General features: G+C 38.8%; 1 protein-coding gene across 11 annotated transcripts in view; it reads left to right on the top strand.

Moving 5' to 3' along the window:
* ANK2 (ankyrin 2) overlaps positions 1 to 25,132 on the top strand; it is a 251,354-nt gene that overhangs the window by 89,966 nt on the left and 136,256 nt on the right. For 8 of the 11 annotated variants that reach the window (XM_040237434.1, XM_040237440.1, XM_040237436.1 and 5 more), the window contains exons 5-6: positions 16,517 to 16,615; positions 21,842 to 22,027. In XM_040237434.1, the coding sequence (XP_040093368.1) occupies positions 16,517 to 16,615; positions 21,842 to 22,027 (285 nt within the window). Of the gene's footprint in view, positions 1 to 16,516; positions 16,616 to 21,841; positions 22,028 to 22,462; positions 22,487 to 25,132 lie in introns of all 11 variants that reach the window. The other 3 variants (XM_040237432.1, XM_040237433.1, XM_040237443.1) reach the window with 1 other exon arrangement.

Below are 25,132 nucleotides of genomic sequence, written 5' to 3'. Positions count from 1 at the left end.
GGGACCTTCTTAGTTTTCATGAGTACAACGTTCAAATGCAGCCATGCCATGCCTGCTGCTCAGCCATGTTCAATTCTTTGTGATCCCGTGGACTGCAGCCCACCAGGTTCCTCGGTCCATGGAATTTCCCAGGCAAGAATACTGGAGTGGGGTGCCATTTCCTACTCCAGGGATCTTCCTGATCCAGAAATCAAACCAGCATCTCTTGAACCTCCTGTATTGGTGGGCAGATTCTTTACCACTGTGCCACCTGGGAAGCCCAGTGTTGAAATAGATAAATGTTCAACTCCAGCACTAAATTATTTTTGTTGTTTCCCCCCACCTCCGCCTGCCAGGTATTCACAGCCAAGAGCTCAGATTCACTCTTTCTCTTTGCTGTGATTTCTGCAGCTTTATTCTAGACTGGGATTCCTTGTGGACCTAAGATTAGAGCCAGGGATTTTCTTGCTTAGGGTTAAAATAAGGGAACTCTGCTCCAGCTTTCCATAAGAGAATCCTGAGTCTGACTGATTGGGCCATCGTAAACCCTCTTGCCCAAACTTGAGACACTAATTATATGTAAGAGAATGAAAAGTGTTGATTGTCTTAAGTCATCTGATACTCTTCCTGGAGCTAGACGATGAGGGGAGAAGTTCAATTTTGTTGGAATTACATGAACTGTGTCAGGAAAGACACAGATATCTAGAGTATCTCTTAGATATTCTAAGAGGAAACCAGAATGCTTTTTTAAAAAGTGGAAGATTTCAACCATAGCATTAATTAAAACTATGTATTTAAATCAACTGAAAAAAAAATCCTGAAAGAAGGATCCTGGATAGGCAATCAACCTACTGCCATATCCTGGGCATTGCATTAAAAAAAATTCATTTGCTTTCTTCAGTTTTAAAATGTCATTCACTTTCTTTTAAAATGCATTTGCTTCCTCCTCTATGTTTATTTAAAACTTCATTTGACTTCTCATTTTTTATTTGCAAATTCAAGAACATAAACTGTGTAATTATTCAGTAATGGCTTAACAATGTAATGAGGTATCTATTTATTTGTAAAGTAAAACACGGAGATAAATGTTTTCAGTATTTTGGAGTTCTGTGAGAATGAATAGAACATCACCAACTACCTTAGCTCCTTTGTAGAATGAACTGGTGCTATGTCACCTGTTAAATTTAAATTTTAAATGAGAAAGGAGAAAAGCACAAATCTAAGCTCTTGGTAGTTATCAGGAACTGAGAGTAAATTGTTAGTCAGAAGCTGTTTAAAGCTAGTGGGGGTGATGGAATTCCAGTTGAGCTATTTCAACTCCTGAAAGATGATGCTGTGAAAGTGCTGCACTCAATATGCCAGCAAATTTGGAAAACTCAGCAGTGGCCACAGGACTGGAAAAGGTCAGTTTTCATTCCAATTCCAAAGAAAGACAATGCCAAAGAATGCTCAAACTACCACACAGTTGCACTCATCTCACACGCTAGTAAAGTAATGCTCAAAATTCTCCAAGCCAGGCTTCAGCAATATGTGAACCATGAACTCCCAGATGTTCAAGCTGGATTTAGAAAAGGCAGAAGAACCAGAGATCAAATTGCCAACATCCACTGGATCATGGAAAAAGCAAGAGAGTTCGAGAAAAACATATATTTCTGCTTTATTGACTATGCCAAAGCCTTCAACTATGTGGATCACAAGAAACTGTGGAAAGTTCTTTAAGAGATGGAAATACCAGTGCACCTGACCTGCCTCTTGAGAAACCGATATGCAGGTCAGGAAGCAACAGTTAGACCTGTACATGGAACAACAGACTGGTTCCAAATAGGAAAAGGAGTACATCAAGGCTGTATATTGTCACCCTGCTTATTTAACTTCTGTGCAGAGTACATCACGAGAAACGCTGGGCTGGAAGAAGCACAAGCTGGAATCAAGATTGCCGGGAGAAATAAGAATAACCTCAGATATGCAGATGACACCATCCTTATGGCAGAAAGTGAAGAGGAACTAAAAAGCCTCTTGATGAAAGTGAAAGTGGAGAGTTTAAAAGTTGGCTTAAAGCTCAATATTCAGAAAACGAAGATCATGGCATCTGGTCCCATCACTTCATGGGAAATAGATGGGGAAACAGTGGAAACAGTGTCAGACTTTATTTTGGGGGGCTCCAAAATCACTGCAGATGGTGATTGCAGCCATGAAATTAAAAGATGCTTACTCCTTGGAAGAAAAATTATGACCAACCTAGACAGCATATCGAAAAGCAGAGACATTACTTTGCCAACTAAGGTCCATCTAGTCAAGGCTATGGTTTTTCCTGTGGTCATGTATGGATGTGAGTGTTGGACTGTGAAGAAGGCTGAGCACCGAAGAATAGATGCTTTTGAACTGTGGTGTTGGAGAAGACCCTTGAGAGTCCCTTGGACTGCAAGGAGATCCAACCAGTCCATTCTGAAGGAGATCAGCCCTGGGATTTCTTTGGAGGGAATGATGCTAAAGCTGAAACTCCAGTACTTTGGCCACGTCATGCGTAGAGTTGACTCATTGGAAAAGACTCTGATGCTGGGAGGGATTGGGGGCAGGAGGAGAACGGGACGACAGAGGATGAGATGGCTGGATGGCATCACTGACTCGATGGACGTGAGTCTGAGTGAACTCTGGGAGTTGGTGATGGACTGGGAGGCCTGGCGTGCTGCGATTCATGGGGTCACAAAGAGCCAGACGTGACTGAGCGACTGAACTGAGCTGAACTGAAATGAACTGTGTACTCAGCAGAGTCCTTGCTGTGGAAGATTCTGAACAAGTGTGAGGCAGGAAGCTGCTTTAAAAAGTATATAGGCTATCTGCAAACTCCAGACAAGCACACAAGAAACGTGAAATAACAGAAGATGGTAGACAATTTGATATAACTTGTATGGAACAGGCTACATTCTAGAGAGGCTTCCCTGATAGCTCAGATGGTAAAGGATTCTGCTATAATGCAAGAGACCTGAGTTTGATTCCTGGGTTGGGAAGACCCCGTGGAGAAGGGAATGGCTCTCCATTCCAGTATTCTTGCCTGGAGAATCCCATGGACAGAGGAGCCTGGTGGGCTACAGCTCAAGAAGTCACAACGAGTCAGACACAACTGAGCGAGTAACACAACCACATAGAGAGGAAGGCTGAAATTGGCTATATTCTGTTAATGAAAAATTCTCAGAGGACTGAGCCCAGCATTGAGAAGGAGCTAAGGTCTGCAGAGGGAAAACTGAAACAGAAGACTTTCCACATGGGAAGATTAATCACAACAATGGCGGAAGGTACACTTGAGCTTGATGAGTGTAGAAACGCTGATGAGAGGCTGGTCTGGAATGACACTCCATTACGCATTGAAAATTTGTTCTTAATATGACAGTGGGTGAGGATAGAAAAGGTCTTTGTCCTTAGCCATGGTCTTTGATTATGGTCAGTAAGATGACAGTCAGTGCAGGAAAGTGTTGAAAATAGTTTTAAAGAAATTGGTTCAGGTTGATGTATAAGGTGCACTGGAGTGAGTAACTTGAAATATGTGATAAAGTACTGTCTGTCAAATTTGCTGCTAAAATACATGGTAGATTAGTGTAGTAGGAAGAACGTGAGCTCTAGAATTGGTTATATGTTGGTTCAAATCCCAGCTCCATGTTGTAATGGTGTGAAAATTTAGGCACACTTCTTTTTTAAGTGTTTTTTTGATGTAGACTATTTTAAAAGTCTGTATTGAATTTGTTACAGTATTGCTTCTGTTTTTTGTTTTTTTTTTTTTTGGCCATGAGGCATGTAGGATCTTAGCTCCTGAACCAGGGATTGAACCCACAACCCCTGCACTGGAAGGTGAAGCCTTATTCACTGAACCACGAGAGAAATCCCTAGTCATGCTTCTTAATCCCTGTGAATGTTAATTACTTTGAGTCATACAGAGATATATGACCTATTTCACTCCGCTGTTAGGGTTAAATACCAAATATGAAGTATGTAGCCTTCTCTCTCCTCACGACCCCTACCCTAAATTTCTTAGTCACTGGAAATAAAGACTGGAAAAATTCTTATGCCTAAGAGTGCACTTGGACATTCTTCATCAAGCAAGTCACAGCATTTCTAATGCTGTCACCTCTAGTGAAGAGTCTAAGAGGAGTCTCATTGTCTGATTACTAGAGAAAACCGTGTTCTCTGAGGCAATGGAATTCTGGTTGCAGGGGACAGCTGAGGGGAGAGGAGGGAGCGCTGCGTTTGGAGACCCGGATCATGCCACTTGTGGTGTGCCCTTGGGTGAATGACTGTGAACTATAATCTTCTTTTTTAAAATATTTATTTGGCAGCATGAGGTATCTGTGTTGCATCATGTCGGGTCTTTTGTTGCCGTACACAGACTCAGCAGTTGCGCTGCTCAGGCTTAGTGGCTCCAAAGTGTGTGGGATCTTAGTTCCCTGGCTCGGGATCAAACCCGTGTCCCCTTCAGTGCAAGGCAGATTCTTAACCATTTGACCAGCAAGGACGCCCCAGCCATCGTCTTACATGACCTTAATAATGTAGGGTGGGGATGAAACACGATGACATAGCAAACACTTCATAAAGTTTAACCTTCCTAGAAAAATTTAGTATTGATCATTTTAGTGTCATGTAATAGTTCAGCTATAATCCTTTAAAGAGACCTTTGGAGAAAAGATGGTTATAATAACAGATAATATCCTAACCCTTGTAAGGAACTGTCATGTTTAGATTATCTGAGAAAATTTATATGACATTTTAATTAATAAAATGCCTTCTTAACTACTAAGCAAGTGTATAATTGTATCTTTTGTTCTTTTGCCCTAAGCACATCCGAGAAGTACACAAAGTAGCCTTCATTTTTGTGACTGCAATTAGTACTGATTGGCTTTTTGCATCCTCTGCAGCTGTGCATTTACGGTATATTTAGGCAAATAATTTGAATCATCCTGACTTTAAAGCTACGTGATAATTTGGGGATGCTTTCTAACCTTATCCCTCACAATGCTAATTCAAAATAAGAAGATGATACACAGTATTTGAAATAGAAACTAGAGGAGTAATTCCTAACCAGTGCTAACTGGTATATGACAAAGAGCCTCTGAGCATGTCATAGCTGAGGCTGCTAAAGAACTCTGCTCTATGAATAAGCTAAATCTTGATAGTGACCTTCCTGCAAAAGACAGAAGGTTTCATCGAAAAGGAAATTCTACTTTTGCTGAGTTCAAACCCAGAGTTATTTATGTCCAACTCTTTGTGGCCCCGTGGACTGGAGCCCGCCAGGCTCCTCTGAATTTTCCAAGCAAGAATACAGCAGTGGGTTGTCAGTTCCTTCTCCAGGGGATCTTCCCTACGCAGGGATAGAACCCTGGTCTGCTGACTCTGATGTCTCCTGCATTGACAGGTGGATTCTCTACCACTAGCGCCACCTGGGAAGCCCAGAACTATTTATACTCATTACCATTTTCTGCTTTTAGAACTGATTGTGTAACTTGATGAGTTTTCCAGTAGATATGGAGAGTATATGTAATGTTTTTATCCACTGGCAAATGACACAGGGAATTAAGAGTATTATAAATATTTAAAGCTGCAGTTTTCAAACTCTCTGAAATACAGATTGCTCCATCTAAGCAAATATATGCAAACTGCCTACTTCACTCATTTCTTCTTCTTATTGCGAAGACTATATCATTTTTAATTGCAAAATACTAAAGGAAAAGTGACACATGACTATGAAATTATGCTGCTCTGTCTTTGTCCAAACAGTGATAACTCATAAGACTCACTGTTCTACTAGGAGGAACCCTGATATACCTCCTGGGAACACAACAGTTTATAAACGATTGTCCTGGTAGTCTGCAAATAAGGAAGACATTGTTGAACAGTTGTAACTCTCTCAACATCAAACACAGGGCCCATGTTTATTTAATATTTTATTTTCAAAGTTTTTAGGTTAGATAGCATAGCATTTGAAGAAAGTTATATGATTAGAAAATTTGAAAACAAAACAAAACAAAACAAAATTAGGATCTGAATTTCTTTTGTAAACAGAAAGGGGGTAGTTTAGAGTGAGAGTGGAAAGAGACGTGGTCGGCAAGGTCGGCCATGGCCCAATCACGTATGGCTTTGTTGGACGTTGTGTCAGTTAGTTATTGCTATGTAACAAATTATCCCAAAATGTAGTGGCCTAAAACAGTAATAAACACATGTTATCATTACAGTATATGTGAATCAGGAATTCATTAGTAGCTTAACTGTGAAATGATGGCTCAGAGTCTCTTAGGAGGCTGTAGAGAAGAGGCTGACCAGGGCTTTCCTGAGGCTGGAGGATTCACTCCCCAGATGGCTTTCTATCACATGGTTTACAAGGCGGTGCTAATTGTTGGTGAGAAGTTTCAGTTCTTTCTCTTGTGAGTCTCTGCACAGGCTGTTTGAATGGTAGCATGACATGGCAGCTCGTAGGATAGGGACTTTAAACCACAGCCTCAGGAGTCGCACATGTCAGATCTGCCAGAATCAGTGCCACAAGGTACTAAGTTGGCCCACACTCGAGGGAAAGAGAATTATGCTCCACCTTTTGAAGGGAGGAGTGTCAAAGAATTTGCAGACACATTTTATTTTATTTTTGTGTATGAATTTAAAATTTTTACTTAATAGTTTTATTTTAAATACCATTGCCAACAACACAGTTCTTTTCCAGAATTCTGTCATGATATGTACATAAGATTTGAGCTTTTAGACATATGCAGTGCTCTTTTTTGGTAAATTTTTATTTTATATTGGAGAATAGTTGATTGATTTACAGTGCTGTGTTAGTTTCAGTTGTACAGCAAAGTGATTCAGTTATACATATACCTATGTCTATTCTTCTTGGGGGTTTTCATATATACACCACTGTATATGAAATAGATAATAAGAACCTACTTTACAGCATAGGGAGCTCTACTCAATATTTGTAATAAACTTTATGGGAAAAGAATAGGCAGACATATTTTAAAATCAGGACAGACATGAACAAATCTTGGGTCCTAGTCCACTTTATTGATTCATCCATTGTTAAGCATTGTTATGGGTGCGGATGAGGCCTCCCAGGGAGGTTGACACTTGTGTCAGGGTTTGAAAGATGAGAAGGAAAGGGTTACAGATCCCGAGCATCTTTGCCTCTGCTGTGCCATTTATTTCCAACTGACCTCCTGTTCCAGGCTTCCCAGGTGGCTCAGTGGTAAAGAATCTGCCTGCCAACGCAGGAGATGCGGGTTCGATCCCTGGGTTGGGAGGATCCCCTGGAGAAGGGAACGGCAACCCACTCCAGTATTCTTGTCTGGGAAATCTCATGCACAGAGGAGCCTGGTGGGCTACAGTCCTTGGGATCACAGTTGGATATGACTTATCAACTAAACAACAGCAAACCTTCTGGTCTCTGCTTAACCTCTTTTGTTGCCCCGTCCACTTGAAAGTTCACTCAGTCTCCGGGTTAAAATTTCCGCAATTGTAAAATGATGAGTCTCCTTTTAGATAGAATGTTTTAATCTAGAAAAATAGGACAGTTTTTTAAATCATTGAAATATACTTAGTTTTAGTAGCATAGAACTGAAATTAAGAACAAATAAAATGATAACGAGCAGTTATAAGGAAACTAGTTTATACATCATTTGAAATTTCCACAATCATTTTCTACTCTTTTAGCTCACTCTTGATATACAAAATTACCTAAAGTATATCTTTAGCTGGGTAGTAATATGTTAAATGTGAATTGCTGTTTTCTGTTAGAAGCCTAAGAGATCTTTGAATTTTTTCTTTTAATTTTTAGACCTGTAAGAATCTTTTGAATTTTCACACAAAAATCACATCTCTTGAGAGATAGAGAAAATGAAACAAGGAAAAAAAAAAAGCTGCGAAGAATGTTTTATTTTCTCTAGATCTACCTTCTTGATTTCATTAGTTCCTAATTTCCTCTCAGATCTGTGTGCTTAGGCCAATGATACCATTTTTCCATGTTAATTGCTCACTCTTTAGTGCCCTGAAAGCATTTTATTCATGCTTCTCTTTTGGCAATTATAATGTCTTGTGCTATGATTCTGTATATGTATAGTAATCAATGAATTCTGTTGCATTTTCTGTTCTTGAGGGCAGGAACAATATTATATTCATAATTGTTGCTCTCAAAGCAGCTATTCCAGTGCTAAAGTGAAAAACTTTAGAACAAATCTGGTGCTGTTAAAAAAGACCTTTTTTTTGAAGTTTTCATTATTATAAAAATTATTTATGATCTTAGAAGATAACTGGACTTACTTTGTTAATCACTTCTTAATATGTATAACCTTTAAGTTATTATGTTATGCACCTGAAACTAATATGTCAATTATATCTAATTTTAAAAAATACCTATTGAATTGAATGGTAACATTGACTCTTATGTTAAGATAAAAGTGATTTTGTATGATCAACCATTTCAAATAATCCAACTGATAAATCTTAATTTGTGTAATAGAAGAATAAGGTTATATGTTCTGGCACAATTAAGTCTGAAAAGTTAAGATTTGTTAAAAATTGGTGATAATGATAGTTCTTAGAGTTTTGGTCCTTATCTAAAACTTTGATTCTGATCCATTCATTACTTTTCATACTCACATTATCTGTATAATTTCTTTGAAATGACATATAAATAGCAATAGATTAATTGCATTAAAATGTTCCCAAAACTGCAATAAATCTACATTTGATAGGAAAATTATTAGCGCATGTTCATTCAATTTTCCAAAATAATCCAATTACCAAAAAAATCTCTCTCCAATAACTAAAACCTAATTACTGGTTCATATCACTATTGAAAGTAGGAAAAATATTTTTGGTAATATTGCAAGTGTTTGAATTCTCCAAAATATAATTTCTGGATTTGGAGAAAAGTCTTTTAACTTTTCAATAAATCTGAGAAATGTTATAATGACTAATAAATCATGCAGACTGAAACCACTTCCAATCTTTAAGTAGCATATAAATACATATAACTAGTTAATGACAGTTCAAAATCCCCAAACATATTAAATATTTCTAATCCTCATTTCACATCTGAATTATTACAAAAATCTTCTTTCTACTCTTCCAGACCATTCTCTGACCATTTTCCAATTTATCCTCCCCATTCTGGCAACTTTATCTCTTTAAAATGCAAATGTGAATGTGTCAAACCCCTGCTTAAAACCCTTTGTGTGTGCATGCGAAGTCACTTCATTCATGTTCGAATCTGTGTGACCTTATGGACTGCAGCCCGCCAGCCTCCTCTGTCTGTGGGATTCTCCAGGCAAGATTACTAGACTGGTTTGCCATGCTCTCCTCCAGGGGATTTTCCCAACCCAGGGATCAAACATGCGTCTCTTAATGTCTCCTGCACTGGCAAGCAGATTCTTTACTACTAGCGCCACCTGCTGCTGCTGCTGTTAAGTCACTTCAGTCGTGTCTGACTCTCTGCGACCCCATAGACGGCAGCCCACCAGGCTCCCCAGCCCCTGGGATTCTCCAGGCAAGAACACTGGAGTGGGTTGCCATTGCCTTCTCCAAGGCATGAAAGTGTAAAGTGAAAGTGAAGTCGTTCAGTCGTGTCCGACTCTTTGCAACCCCATGGACTGCAGCCCACCAGGCTCCTCCATCCGTGGGATTTTCCAGGCAAGAGCACTGGAGTGGGGTGCCATTGCCTTCTCCTAGGAAGCCCTAAAACCCTTCAGTGACCCCCAAAACTTTAGAATAAAATTCAGATGCCTTTGTGTGATGAATGGGTGCTGATCCCTGCCCATCTCAGCCTGTTCTCCTCACTTGTCACAGTGAATTTTCTGGAAATCCCTATACGGTCAGGATTTTCTCTTCTCATGGGCTTTCCTCTGTTTGGAAAACCTTCCCTACTTCTGTGCCAAAATTCTGTGTTTTTTAGCTTAGCTCAAGCCAGATCACTCCCAAGGTCTTCCAAATGTCACTCTCAGGGTTTCCTTCAGATATAATTTTTTTATTCAGTCGAGTTCTAGGTCCCTTTATGTTCTCCTTGTATCCAACACATAATTTTTTTAAAAGAAACTTAACTAGATATGTGCTCACTGAATTGTAATACTGTAGTTTGCTTACTTGTCTATCTCAGCCTCTGGACCATGAGCTCCTCATAAACAGGGAGCTTTCATTTCTGAATCACTGGAGCTGAGCACAATGCCTGGCAGTGAAGTTACCAAACACAATTTTGTTTAGTGAATAAATATAAATGAATGACAAATAATTAATAATTGCTATGGAGAGGAACAGCATTCAAAATATTTAATAACTAGTTGGTAGAGGCTTCTGTTGGTCACCTTGGAACTACTCTGACAACATATATTTAATTTATTGTATTTATTTATTTTAAAATATGTATTTGTTTCTTCATCTGTGCCAGGTCTTAGTTGCAGCATGCAGAATCTTTAGTTGTGGCCTGTGGGATCTAGTTCCCTGACCAGGGATTGAACCCAGGGCCCCCTGTATTGGGAACGTGCAGTTTTAACCACTGGACCACCAGGGAAGTCCTGTGACGTTTTGATACCAACAAGGAGTAAATATCAAATGTATACTTTGATGCCTACATGCAGTCAGACTGTTACAGAAAAACATGGAGACATAATTTATTGGAAAGTACCTGTATACACGGACACAGGAGCCAATAATCCTGTGTTGAGGACCTATCAATGTAGGAAGATAAAAGCTTCCCTATAAAACTGACAGTGCTGTTAAAGTGTTGCCATGCCCTTTCCCAGTTACCCAGAGATGTGTTTCATATTGTCTGGTAGACCAGTTCTTACTAAATAGCATCAGTAAGTGAAGGAAGGGTAATTTCCAACATCTTTAGCACCTGTAGTAAATCTTTACTGCCTTGTTACTTCACACATTTAGTAACAGTAAATAGCTCCCCTTTCTTAGCAAAGATGATGTCTTAGCTCATGTGTCCTTCATCTTTTCCATACACTTTCTCAAATATTACAAAAGCTGATTAATCCCATATTTCAATTTCTGTCCCCTACCATCCCAAACCAAGGCATCTGTGGTCACCAGAGTGACCTTTCCAAATTGCAAAATGCAAATGTGATCCCTGCCGAAAGCCATGTCGTTTTCTGCATTGCCTATAACAAAGTCCTAAAGGTAGTTAAAAAAAATTTTTTTTTAATGCATGTGTGTTGATTTCCTATCTCCACTTCAGGGGAGGCAGGGGAGGCAGGGTAGTCCCTAGGCTTTCTTACAAGTTTCACAGGAGATTCTATCACACAGCCAGGCTGAGAATCACACATCCACAGGATCAGGTCCTTTGTAGGGAAGAAGGCTCTCCATGGACTGCCTCCTCCCTTGTCGCTTCCAGTTCACTTAATACCTGTGAGATTTTCGCAGGGTTACCTAATACTTGAGCCCCAGCTGCCTTATTGCAAATGGGGATAATAATACCAGTGTTATAGCACAATTTTAAATATTTGCGATAGTATTGGGCCTTTTAATTTATCACCTGAACTGAGACTCTATTAATAATTACTCCAAGATACTATTCATAAATTAGACCATCCCAAACAACTGAAACATGTGGTCATAGTAGTTTGAAGCCATATATTCAAAGCATTTCTCACAGTGAATGATATATAGGGTATGTGCAATAAATCATTTTTATTTTCATTGTCCTTCACATCTGCATCCCGCACTCTGCTGGAAGCCCTTGCACGCTGAGGTTGTGGCACAAAGAGCAAATGGTGATCAGGGTGCCCCCTAACTAAGATCCTGGACGTATGTCCCTGCCTTTCCCCCCTAGGCATTATACACTGTCACTGTTGATATTTCTCTGTTTTTAGATTTTCCCTTTTCTTGTCTGTTATTCTAGTCTACCATTAACGCTCACAGGGCCCAGGACAAGAGTGCCAAAGAGGTCCACTTATAGCATATTTTTAAATTAAAAGTTATGTATCAAGCTAATACACTATCAAATGCACCTACATTGGGTTTCCCCAGGGGCTCAGCAGTAAAGAATCTGCCTGTGATGCAGAAGATGCAGGAGACACGGGTTCAATCCCTGGGTCAAGAAGATCCCCCGGAGGAGGGCATGGCAACCCACTCCAGTGTTCTTGCCTGGAGAATCCCGTGGACAGAGGAGCCTGGCGGGCTGCAGTCTATAGGGCTGCAAAGAGTTGGACATGACCGAAGCAACTGAACATGCACACATCCTCCTACATTGATAAATATATCTTTCTAGCAATATGATAAGTCCGAATTTAGACTTCTTAAAAACCCTGGAGTTCATTTTTTGCAGCATTGGGACTGATTCTGGACTCTGGCCCCTTCCCCTTCCTCACCCTAGGCTCCATCCATACCACAGGAACATCATGTATAAAGGTGTAGACACCCCAGCCTGTACATTCAGGCTCTGTTCGTCTGTTACTGGCACCCTTCCTCACAAAAACATCCAGTAAGTGTGTGTTAGACTCATGTTGCTGCTGTAACAGTTATCACAAATTCAGTGACTTAACATAATTCATTCTTTGTATATTAACACACGTGTATACAGTCTAGAAGGATGGTGCTGATGAACCTATTTGCAGGGCAGCAATGGAGCTGCTTATAGAAAAGGCAGAGGAACCAGAGATCAAAGTGCCAACATCCACTGGCTCATCAAAAAAGCAAGAGAGTTCCAGAAAAACATCTACTTCTACTTTATTGACTATGCCAAAACCTTTGACTGTGTGGATCACAACTATCAAAAATTCTGAAAGAGATGGGAATACCAGACCACCTGACCTGCCTCTTGAGAAACCTATATGCAGGTCAGGAAGCAACCGTTAGAACTGGACATGGAGCAACAGACTGATTCCAAATAGGAAAAGGAGTACATCAAGGCTGTATATTGTCACCCTGCTTATTTAACTTATATACAGAGTACATCATGACAAACGCTGGGCTGGAAGAAGCACAAGCTGGAATCAAGATTGCCGGGAGAAATATCAATAACCTCAGATATGCAGATGACACCACCCTTATGGCAGAAAGTGAAGAGGAACTAAAAAGCCTCTAGATGAAAGTGCAAGAGGAGAGTGAAAAAGTTGGCTTAAAGCTCAACATTCAGAAAACGAAGATCATGGCATCTGGTCCCACACTTCATGGGAAATAGATGGGGAACAGTGGAAACAGTGACAGTCTTTATTTTGGGGGCTCCAAAATCACTGCAGATGGTGACTGCAGCCATGAAATTAAAAGACGCTTAATCCTTGGTAGGAAAGTTATGACCAACCTAGACAGCATATTAAAAAGCAGAGATATTACTTTGCCAACAAAGGTCAAGTCAAGGCTACGGTTTTTCCAGTAGTCATGTATGGATGTGAGTGTTGGACTATGAAGAAGGCTGAGGGCTGAAGAATTGATGCTTTTGAACTATGGTGTTGGAGAAGACTCTTGAGAGTCCCTTGGACTTCAAGGAGATCCAAGCAGTCCATCCTAAAAGAGACCAGTCCTGGGTATTCATTGGAAGGAATGATGCTGAGGCTGAAACTCCAATACTTTGGCCACGTCAAGCGAAGAGTTGACTCATTGGAAAAGACCCTGATGCTGGGGTCGGCGGGTTGGGGGGGATTGGGGGCAGGAAAAGAAGGGGACGACAGAGGATGAGATGGTTGGATAGCATCACCAACTCGATGGACATGAGTTTGGGGGGATTCCGGGAGTTGGTGATGGACAGGGAGGCATGGCGTGCTGCGATTTATGGGGTCACAAAGAGTCAGACACGACTGAGTGACTGAACTGAATGGAGTTGCAGACAGAGAGAAGAAACTTGTGGACACAGTAGGAAGGAAGGAGAGGGTGGGATGAATGGAGAGAATAGCATAAAAACATATACGTTACCGTATGTAAAATAGATGACCAGTGGGAATTCGCTGTATGTCTCAGTGAGCCAAAACCAGTGCTCTGCGACAACCTAAAGGGGTGGGGTGGGGTGGAAGGAAGGAGGGAGGTTCAAGGGGGATGGGACATATGTATACCTCAGGTTGATTCATGTTGATGTATGACGGAAAGCAATACAATATTGTGAAGCATCCTTCAATGGAAAATATCAAACTGTAGTAAAAAAAAAAACCCACAATTTATTTTTTATTATTCTTTTATAATTTTAGAAGTCTGAAGTCTAAAATCACTCCTACAGGGTTAATGCCAAGGTGCTGGCACTGCTGATTCCTACTGAATGCTCTGAGTAAATCTTTCCTTTCTCACTTGCTGCCTCCCTCTTGGAAAAACCTTTTGTGATTACATCAAGCCCACCTGCGTAATTCACGTTAATCTCATCTCAAAATCTTGACCTTAATCACGTCTGCAAGATTCCTTTTACCATTATAGGTAATATTTACATGTTCTGGGGATTAGGATGTGGACATATTTGAGGACTATTTTTCAGCCCCTGCAGGGTGTGCATGCCAGTGGACCCTTGAGAGGATGATCCCAAGGATGAAGTCTGAGCCAGTCCTGAAGCACACTTGGGGCTGCACTCGAGGGAACTCTGGGTGGCAGCATGTCTGATGTGTGATCTGAGGGCAGGGGGGCTGCAGGATCAGAGAAGGCATGTCCCCTTAGCCCTCTGGATCCCTTACCCTGCTCAGCTAGAGGAGGTCCCTTGAAAGTTCACGACCCAAGACAGAAGCCTAAGGATGGCCCATTGCTCCTTCCCCCTGCCATCTGGCAGCCACAGTCTATTTACCTTTCTCCTGATCCACATACAAGGTTCTGAGGGAAACATGTAAGCAATTATTTTATTCTGTTCAAAGTTCTTTTTTTCTTTTTGCAACTCTGCCTTTGTACTTGTCGTGAAAGAGCCCCAATCCACACCCACTCATTGTTTGTAACCATCCTCACTGGCTTTCCCTTCCTCTGATTCTCTAATTCCATCCTTCCGCCACCTCTTCAGTTCTTAAAATACACAAGATTTCACCTGTTTTCTGTGTTTTTTAAAAAATATGCTCTCCAGCTAGCAAGTTATTCCTGAATCCTACAAAACTGTCAGTTCATTCCTCTTGTAATATTTCTTTGTTTTAAAATTTCCACCATCATTTGCAACCTACAGATTTTCTTTTGTAATCAAATTTTAAGTAACTTTTCTTATTCCACTTGTATCTGTGCGTGCATGCTCAGTTGCTCAGTCATGTCTGACTCTTTGTGACCGAATGGACTGTGGCCTGCCAGGCTCCTCTGTCCATGGGATTTCCCAGGCAAAAATACTGGAGTGGGTTGCCATGCCCTCCTCCAGGGTATCTTTCCACCCAGGGATCAAACCCATGTCTCCTGCATTGGCAGGTGGGTTCTTTACCACTGAGCCACCTAGGAAGCCCATTCTACTTATACCCTTGTGTATTTATATTTTGCTCTATCTTAACCATTTTGAATAATGTTTCCACACTTATAGAATGTATACGGAAAAATTTTTCAAAAAAGCTCTTTTTCTTTCCTTGTAAGTTTTTGAAACTCCCTGAAGTTTCATCTGTAGTTTTACTTATTCTCATTAATGCATTCAAGTTTTAAGGGAACCAACTGTGTTTAAGATTCTGACATAATTTTGAGAGAATGTTGAGTTTTGATAGTTTATGAATTATTTCATGTTTTTAAAAATAAAGCTTTATGGGTTTTTACCTTAATAAAATATTACATATTGCAAAGGTTCTAATGAAAAGAAAATTTGCCAGTTTAAACTTAGTTTCGAACTCATTTATAAAATGTAAATGCTTTGAAAAACTATGACTACATGATCTTGTCATATTGCTGTGGTATGTTCTCCAGGAGGGCAGATGTCTGTCTTGTTAGTCATCGTTTCCCAGCAGTGGCCCAGCTACCAATGCTTGGATTTTTGTAAATAATTGAGTAAATGAATATGAGAATTAACAAATAATAGAATTTCAGAATGGATTTTAAAAAGTAAAGAGGTTTCAGTATAAATCATGCTACCTCAGTCAGAACATTGAAATACAGATTTTTAAATTTTCAATCAGATTTATAATGTCTCCCAGCCTATTTTGATATGAGTAATATTTTATACCTTTAAGAGTATTAAAATGTGTATATTCAAGATAATGATCATCTGTTTAAAAGGTTTATGAATTGATAAATACAGGAGATATTACATTGAGATTACTGTATATAGATAGTATATATAATGAGAATTCTATATATTATAGAATTATATAGATATTTAGATACTAAATATCTTTAGTTTTAACACAGTGTTGGGTGATAAGAAATGTGAATCTCTGATACTGAAATGAAGGCAGGAAATGAGGGAGATGTTTCTTCCATTTCTCCTCCTTCTTTGAAATATCTTAGGTGGGAATTGGTTAACTTTGATTTTGTCTAATTTTATGATGGTAAATGCGGGTATGACTTCTTCAGTATGAAGGTATGTTATTTGTTTCAACATTTCAAAATGTTTCTTCATAGGATTCATTCTTTCCTTGTCTTGTATTCTTCCCTGCTTTAAACTTGTCAAATGATTGAAGATACCTGTTTCACTGTTTGTCCTCAGAATGGCTTCACTCCTTTATACATGGCTGCCCAGGAGAATCACATTGATGTTGTAAAATATTTGCTGGAAAATGGAGCTAATCAGAGCACCGCTACTGAGGTAAGACTGTCAACTCTAAAGACTTGGATTTTTTTGATGTTAATGTCCAATTTCTTTGTATCTAACTGTAAAGGGTCTCCGTTATCTTTATTTTTGGAATGTTTATGTCACTATTGTAATCTACAACAGTGGCCATGAATGAGCAATCCAGGGCACAGTTCAATGAGTTTATAATTTGGGATTCATATCAATTTATTCTTATGTGAAATCACACTTCCATCAATTTTGCCATTTTGTAGCCTTTTTGGAGCGTTATACCGTTCTAAAATCAAATTATAGTAAATTCTACCCATCTCTTTTCATCAGTATTTTATCTTTGTTAGGATCTAATACAATTCCTTAAAAGGACTTTTTTTTTTTTTTTTTTTAGTGATAAGCACTGATTCATAGTTCTTTGTGTTGGTACAGTTTCATGAGGAATAGAACATCAGAAAGCTGTTCGTATTTCTGAAGTTCAAATTATGACGTGATTGTATGACTGTGGGTATGGCAGCAACAGAGTAGAATGTTCAAAATCAATCCAGTCTCCAAATATTCAGGACATCTAGACAGAGAAATGGTTTTGGAATGAGCCAACATAGTGTATCACTTTCCTTTCCCTGAGTGTGTTCTGCAATAAGCAGAACCTGCTTTGTATTTTCCAATTTTTGCCCTAGGCAGATTAAGGAGTGACTTTAGTGACTGTTTGGAATAGTGATTTGTACCTGATGGTCAGGATGTTTTCGAGCTTGGGGAAAATGCTCAGGGGCCCCTGGAAGGTTGGGAGTAGGTGACACAGGAGAGGAAGGGAGGAGACCTCCATGGGACATGCCTCTCCTCACCCATTTCAATCAGCTTTAACTTCCCTGGTTCATGTTCTGTGGCTCCACTGACAAAAGTTTAAAACTCCTGGCCTGGAGTGAAAGATGACTAATAGAAACTGTCTTGTTAATTTTTAATGTCTAAATGACCTCCTTTATGGGCAATTAAATCTCCAGATGAAACAAACACAACCTGCATTCTACCCTGCATTGTGGGGAGAGGTCATTATAAGCTATTGAATTCATGTCCAGGCGCTTTGATAGAAAACTTTTTGTGGAGCCTCGTAGTAACTTTCTGACAGCTTATTCTCATTAGTTAAAAACAATCCCAAGACATCACTATTAATGAGACCACGTTTCCTGCTTATGACGGGAAAATACAACTACCTAGTGTGGAACGATTTCATGTTCTCTACTCAGCACACACAGATTTTACCCTCTTACCACATGGGTACAGTGTAATTTTTACAATTATGATCTTATGATTGATTTTATGACTTTCTGAGATGCTAATTCTATCAATGAGTAGCATGTGAATATCTTCAGGCAAAGCTTGGGTAACAGTAGGAGACTATATCTCTGCATCACATCCTCTGAGAATTGTAGCTAAGTATGCTTATCTGCATTTGTTTTATTTCCTTGAAAACAGATTCATTTACCTGGAGAAATCTTTACACTACAGAATTCTGCCGATCATATAGACTTATTATTTCTAGGGTGTGGTTTAGGGAAGCGTGGCCTGCCAGCACTCTCAGCTGTCTCCTGGCTCTTCCAGACTAGACCTCTGTACCATCTCAGTCTGTTTCCAGAAATATTAACGCCTTTTTCTGTGTGTTGCATTGGTTGAGTCCATGTCACACTGTGGTTCTCAGAAAATGAAAATGGTCTTTGATTTCCACACAGAAGTCAATCTTGCAAGAAGAAGAGCCACAGAAGTGGCTCTTGTGAGTCAGTCGCATGGGGTTTTGAATCCTGGTTGAGGTTCGTTTACGCCTGTTGTTTCATTTTTTAATCATTTGCATTAGGAATCCTCAGTTGTGTCTAACTTTTGCAACATCATGGACTGTAGCTGTCCAGGCTGCTCTGCCCATGGAATTTTCCAGGTGAGAATATTGGAGTGTGTTGCCATTTCCTCTTTCAGGGGAACTTCCCGACCTGGGGATCCATCCCATATCTCTTGAGTCTCCTGCCTTATAGGTGGATTCTTTACCGCTGAACCACAGGGGAAGCCCCTTAATCATTTAAATAACTATAATTTTTTCTGAGTGGACATATATAAACTTAATTGGTTATTCCACACCACTGGCCTTAATGGTTATCAGAAAATGCACTAATGGAAAACTCTTTGCATGTTTCCCTTTAGTCTGTTGGGCTTCCCAGGTGACACAGTGGTAAAAAAATCCACCTGCCAATGCAGGAGATGGGAGTTTGATCCCTAGGTTGGGAAGATTCCCTGGAGGGAAAGATGGCACCCCACTCCAGTATTCTTGCCTGGAAAATTCCGTGGACAGAGGAGCCTGGCAGACTACAGTCCATGGGGTCGGAAAGAGTCAGACCTAGCTGAACATGCACGAGTGCATGCTTTAGTTATCATTCTGTGAATAAATGACATCTTCACAGGCTTTATAGTTGATTACTATGTGATATTTTAGGCTGTATTGCTAAATACCTTCAATGATTATGTGTGCATGTATGAAAATACCTAAAGAAGACACTCTGAACCCATTAATAGCCCTAATTTGCAAAAATTACTAAGCAAGACATTATGACCAGTTTATCAGATAGTTTGAGATCATTCAGCATGGCAGTGAAACACATATTTGAAAATAAATATTTAAAGTTTTAAAATTTCCCATAATTATAGTAATTAGCATTGGTAAATAGATGGTGAAAAATGAAGCTTATTGAATTTTAATATTGGTTTCCTTTTCATAGAGTTAGTAGAGTTACTTGAAAAAAATAATTTCAAATATTTACTCTTCTTCCATGAAGTGTAGATTAGAATGATATCATGTGGTGGAGATTCAAAGTTAAATTCTCTGCAGGGAGTTATCTGTCCATCCAATATCATTTTTATTTATTTATTTTTATGTTTGAAATATAATACATTTATAGAAATTAGGAGGGAAAAATATATTTGGAAAACCAAAAAATGCACTTCATCTCTGCCAATATCATTTTTATAATTTTCTATTTTCTTTCTTCTTCCTGAATGTTACCAAAATTGAAAGCTAGGAATTTTTAAATCAGGTCCTGTACTGTCAGCAAGTGCCTTGTCTCTAAGGAAAAAATAAAGTTCACACTCTTTTAATATAAACTATCTCACTCTTGCAGGGGGAATCAAATTAAATATGTATGATAATGAGCCTGTTCTTTCCTCCTTCACAGAGGACTTAATTTGTGCCAAAGTTCCAAACTTAGGCTACTCTCTTTCATTTTACAACACTACATGCTCTACTCTTCCATTTCATTAAGTAATGTGTTGATTTGAAATTCAGTTCTAATTTTGAAAATGCAGTCCTTATTGTGGTAGTGTTGCAGGAAGGGGGACCCCTTCCAGGGCCCGAAACTGGGCTCTTGTCTAACACTTGGAAATGAATTGTCCGAGGAGACACATGTGCTGACAAAGCAAGAGATTTTATTGGGAAAGGGCCCCCGGGTGGAGAGCAGTAGGGTAAGGGAACCCAGGAGCACTGCTCTGCTGTGTGGCTCCTGGTCTCGGGTTTTATGGTGGTGGGATTAGTTTCGGGGTGGTCTTTGGCCAATCGCTCTAATTCAGAGTCTTTCCTGGTGGCGCACGCGTCACTCAGCCAAGGTGGACGCTAGTGAGAGGGTTTCTGGGAAGTGGACGGACCCCCGGTGTCTCCTTTCCACCTTTCCCGAACTCTTCCGGTTGGTGGTGGCTTATTAGTTCCCTGTTCCTCACCAGGACCTCCTGTCATAAAACAACTCATGCGAATGGTTACTGTGGTGCCTGGCCCCGGGTGGGCGGTTTCAATCAGTGTGCTTCCCCTGACAGTAGTGCATATATGAGATGTACACTTGAGGAAATAATTTTCCCTCCAAAGTCTACAGTTACCTTTTTTAAAAGTTAGCTAATTAATTAACTTATTTTTGGTTGTGCTGGGCCTTCGTTGCTGCGCAAGCTTTTTCTCTAGTTGTGGCAAGCGGAGGCTGCCTTCATTGCACTGCGCAAGCTTCTCTTTGTGGCGGCTTCTCTTGCTGTGGATGCCGGGATCTAGAGCGCGTGGGCTTCGGTGGTTGTGGCCTGTGGGCTCAATAATTGCAGTTCTTGGGCTCTAGAGCGCAGGCTCGATAGTTGTGGTGCACGGGCTTCGTTGCTGACGGCATGTGGGATCTTCCTGGACCAGGGATCAAACCCGTGTCCCCTGCAATGGCAGGTAGGATTCTTTACCACTGAGCCACCAGGGGAATCCTACAGTTACCTTTTTTAAATTATCTTAGGAAACAAATGGAGCAGTTAGATGCGGTTAAATAGCCATTGTCTGCTATGCATTTGTTAGATGAACCATCCAGTTCCTCTTGTGTCTTCTATGAATGGAAACTTTTAACTCTGAGACTTATTTCAAGCTTTTGTGAATTAAGGGAGGTTTTCACATTAGCAGAGCCTAGAGTATATTTTTTTTTTCTGCTTGTCACCTTTCCATTTTTGAATACATGTTTCCAGAAAGAAAATATAGCTTCCCAGTTTCCCAGCATGGTTATCCATTTACCAGTAAGACTCCTCTAACTTTGATGATCTGTGCTATTTCTTTAATTGTTTTTTAAGTTTCAAAGTGAAAGACTGATTTTCTACATTATTTAGCACAATTTTATATTCAAAAGACATATAATTCAACTAAGTGCAAAATTAATGAATTAGCCTTATTTGCCAAAGAATTTTAGATCATATTATGTCCCAGGTTTCCCAAATTAATTGGTAATAGACCATCCCATTAACAGTTGTTGTTTTCCTTAATCAATACAGAGATATTTAGCAGCTTTGCAAAGTTAGTCATGTCATTTATTTCCCTGTGTTGGCTACCATATCAGTCAGACTTGGTTTTCATTATTTCTCCCCTTCCCACAGTTTTCTTTGTATAAGCAGGCATCACTTTGGGTTGCTTCTAATTTTTATTTTCAGATTCAAAACATAATTGAGCATATCCTGTGTGCAGTATGCTTCATTAGGAAATGCAGATGTTTTTAAAAATCTGTATAGAACAGATATTTTAAACTATCTGATGAAGCCAGTACAGAGTATAATAAATGACTATAATTTGCTGCAGTCCTCACAGTAATATTTATTCCTTCCAATGTTTTTGTCAGTCTTAATCTTTAATTTGAAAATTAGATGCACTGTTTCTTGGAGTTGAATCCCAGGCTTCCCAAAGTTGATGGAAATTTTTTCCTTCTGTCTTCCCAGGATGGCTTTACGCCCCTGGCGGTGGCGCTCCAGCAGGGACACAACCAGGCAGTGGCCATCCTCCTGGAGAACGACACCAAAGGGAAGGTGAGGCTGCCAGCTCTGCATATCGCAGCCAGGAAAGATGACACCAAATCTGCCGCCCTCCTGCTTCAGAACGATCACAACGCTGACGTACAGTCCAAGGTAAAAGCTGCATGTATTTGTGGACAGGAACTCTTCAGCTGCCGGCTTCCTCCTGGGGGATGATAAAGAAGTAGGCCATGGTGATAATGCAAAATTACTTCTGGTCATCAAAAGAGATAAGTTACTTTCAGAGGTATTTCAGAATAAAGGGGACTGTCTACTGGGTACAGTAAGAAAACAAAAAAGAACCCTATAAGATAATTTTGTCTAAAAGGTGAAGCTTTTTAGAAATCTTATTTATTCTATTTATGATAAAAAATAACAGGAACAGAAATAGAAAGATACAATTGTGTAGTGTTATGGTTGCCTTTGCTAAATAGAATGCATTTTGGCATGCTGGAATGGTGTAGCCAATTGCAGAGAGCAGGTTGATTGTTTCCTTAATTTTGCACTGTGTAATATCTTCCCTCTTTTCCCCACACAACACTGCTTCAGATGATGGTGAATAGGACAACCGAGGTACAGTATTGCGGTTATACCAAAATATATCTTTTTAAAATTTTTATTGTATTTTTTGTCCAATAGAATAAATGCTCACTAATTCATACTAATGATTAGAACTTTCATTATTAGGAAATTAAGTTGGAAACTTTGTCCATAATTAGGGCAAATAGGTAATTCAAAAATTTTAATATAACATATTTTTGAAACATTATTAATCAGTATAACTATTTAAATAGCTCATTAGAGTGGAGCATGAAACAATACTGTTCCATAATATGTATTTTACTAAGTGAGCTTTGTTATTAACTTTTTGCCAATAAGAGATGTGACCTCCTTCTCTTAATGAGAATTCTCCATTTAGAATCTAGTGAAGTGTAATTTAAGGAGGTTGCTCTGCCAGTGTTTTATCCTCTTATCTAATTGCAACTGCCCTTTTTTGTATTTTTTTTTACCACGTTCTATATAATCAGTAATGATGTTGAGCATATCATGAACAAAATATTTTCATCATCTTGCTATCTGATAATAGTTGTCATGAAATCATCTGTTTTCCACATACCTAAATAAGTCCCATCCACCAACAAAATCAATAAGAGCATTTGGTTTAGAGTGTGTGTGTGTGTATGTGTGTGTGTGTGAGAGAGTGTGTGAGTGTCTGTGTGTAGTGGTCTCTCTTTGTTGCTATCAAGAGGCACTAATACAAAAACTGTTGAAAGTGTATTATAAAAATTAAGCTGTATTATAAAATTTAACCTTCAAAAGCAAGTGACTGTTTCTGTAGATGATTTTCACTTTGCTGAGAAAATTCTCTAGATTAACATTTCATATGATCACTGGGTTGTGGACCTATGGGGATTTTGAGCATTTGTGCTTAGTATAAGTAGTATATTTCTAAAACTAATACCTATTTATTAGCAAGTTTATCCATTGAGATGTGAATAGACTTAAATTATTCATATCATTTCTTCTGTTCCAAATCTTAGGTCAGAGACTTTAAAAAATGCCCAACTGCTTGGTGAAATTGCTCAAGACTAGAATAACACAAATTGATATATCTTAATTACTGATTTTAATATTTTTACTTTTAAGTGATTTTTGGTAATTATTTACATTTTTGAAAGCAGTGTTGGTTCTAATCATTATGCAGCAATTTGAGTAGATACATACTGAGTTAGAAGTGTTTCTTCAAGGACAGTAGAATAGCAAAGAAGAGAAACCCATTCATCCATAGTCCTGTAGAATCGTGACCTGAGCCTTCCATCTCCCTGTTAATCAGGGAAGGATTCCTGAGGGGCTTACGCCAGCCTTATGCTAATCCAAGAGTCACAGCCTGAGGCAGCACTGTGGATTTTCAATGAGGCTGTGTCAAGCAATAAATTAGTTTATTTCTGAAAATGGGAAAAATAATATTATTATACTTGAATGATTTGAAAATGATTCATCAGTGATCTCTGTGTTTTTCTGAAATTAAATTGTAACACAAATAATAGATACATGTTCAGGATATGACTGGGTGACAGGAAATATCAAGATAGAAATGAAAAACATCTAGTCAATTATTTCCTAAAATATTAAAGTTTGACATTTTGTAAAATAGCCCCCAGGTTGTAGGCTGATTTTTTTTCTTCTGTATTGACATGAATATTTGGCATCATGTAGACAGAAAATAAAAATATCATGACTATAAGCGTAGGCTTTGGATTCATAGTCGCTATTCTTATTTTGTATCTTGCTTCACTAGAGTTGGAAATTATTTGCAGCTAATTTGGCTACTAGCACAGAGGAATTTCTGTTACCCAAGGTATCTGACTACTTATTTAGGCCATTTTAAAAGCAAAGTCACTAAGGGAATAGGAAAATAATGGTTGTGATGTGAGTAACATTTCTTAAGAACAATATTGTGTATATCACAATTCATTTCAAACGAAAGAGGGCAATGCAAAATGGTCTCAGAACTGCAGGATTTGATACCCAGCTTTACAGGAACAGTCTTTATTGTTCCTGTTATTTTTATTAAGCAATGGAAATTAGGGAGAACAGAAACAATGCTTTTTAATATGGTAAATAAGAAAAGAATCAGTATGCTTCTGCTGTGAAAATGGCAGAAATTTCTAACTATGCTTTCATTAGCAAAAATGAAAGGAAATATGCTTTTCTCTATTTAAGATTTTCAGACTCATTTTTAAAACACTCAGAGTAAACCGTTCTCTAATGCTCATATGATTTAATTTATTTTTTATATTAGTCTTACTGATAAAATTTATTTTAATTAAATTCAAATTTGGATTCCACTTAATTTTTTTCTTTATTTTATATTCATATTTATTCTACTGTATTGTTTAACTATTGCTTTTTAAACTTTTTTTCATAACAATATAGACTGACAAAACTCAGTTGTTAAAGAGGATAGAAATATCGGGATAGTATAAATGATGTGGGATGAAATTGTATATCTTCTGTAAGAATTTCTCACAATATATTCATAGTTCCAAAGATCCAATATCAACCAATGCTATTTTTCATTTTGAAAAATACCCAAACTAAAATACAAATTTTAAAAACAGATGTGAAATTTTCTTGGGAAAAACATTCCTTATTCATAGTTATATTCTATGGCTGAAAAAATACTGTTGTTTAATCATATTTTGTTTTGCTTTAAAG

Source organism: Oryx dammah, unplaced genomic scaffold (genome assembly GCF_014754425.2).
Source record: "Oryx dammah isolate SB20612 unplaced genomic scaffold, SCBI_Odam_1.1 HiC_scaffold_3, whole genome shotgun sequence".
Classification (NCBI taxonomy): Eukaryota; Metazoa; Chordata; class Mammalia; order Artiodactyla; family Bovidae; genus Oryx; species Oryx dammah.
This window is presented reverse-complemented; position numbering and strand designations above follow the sequence as displayed.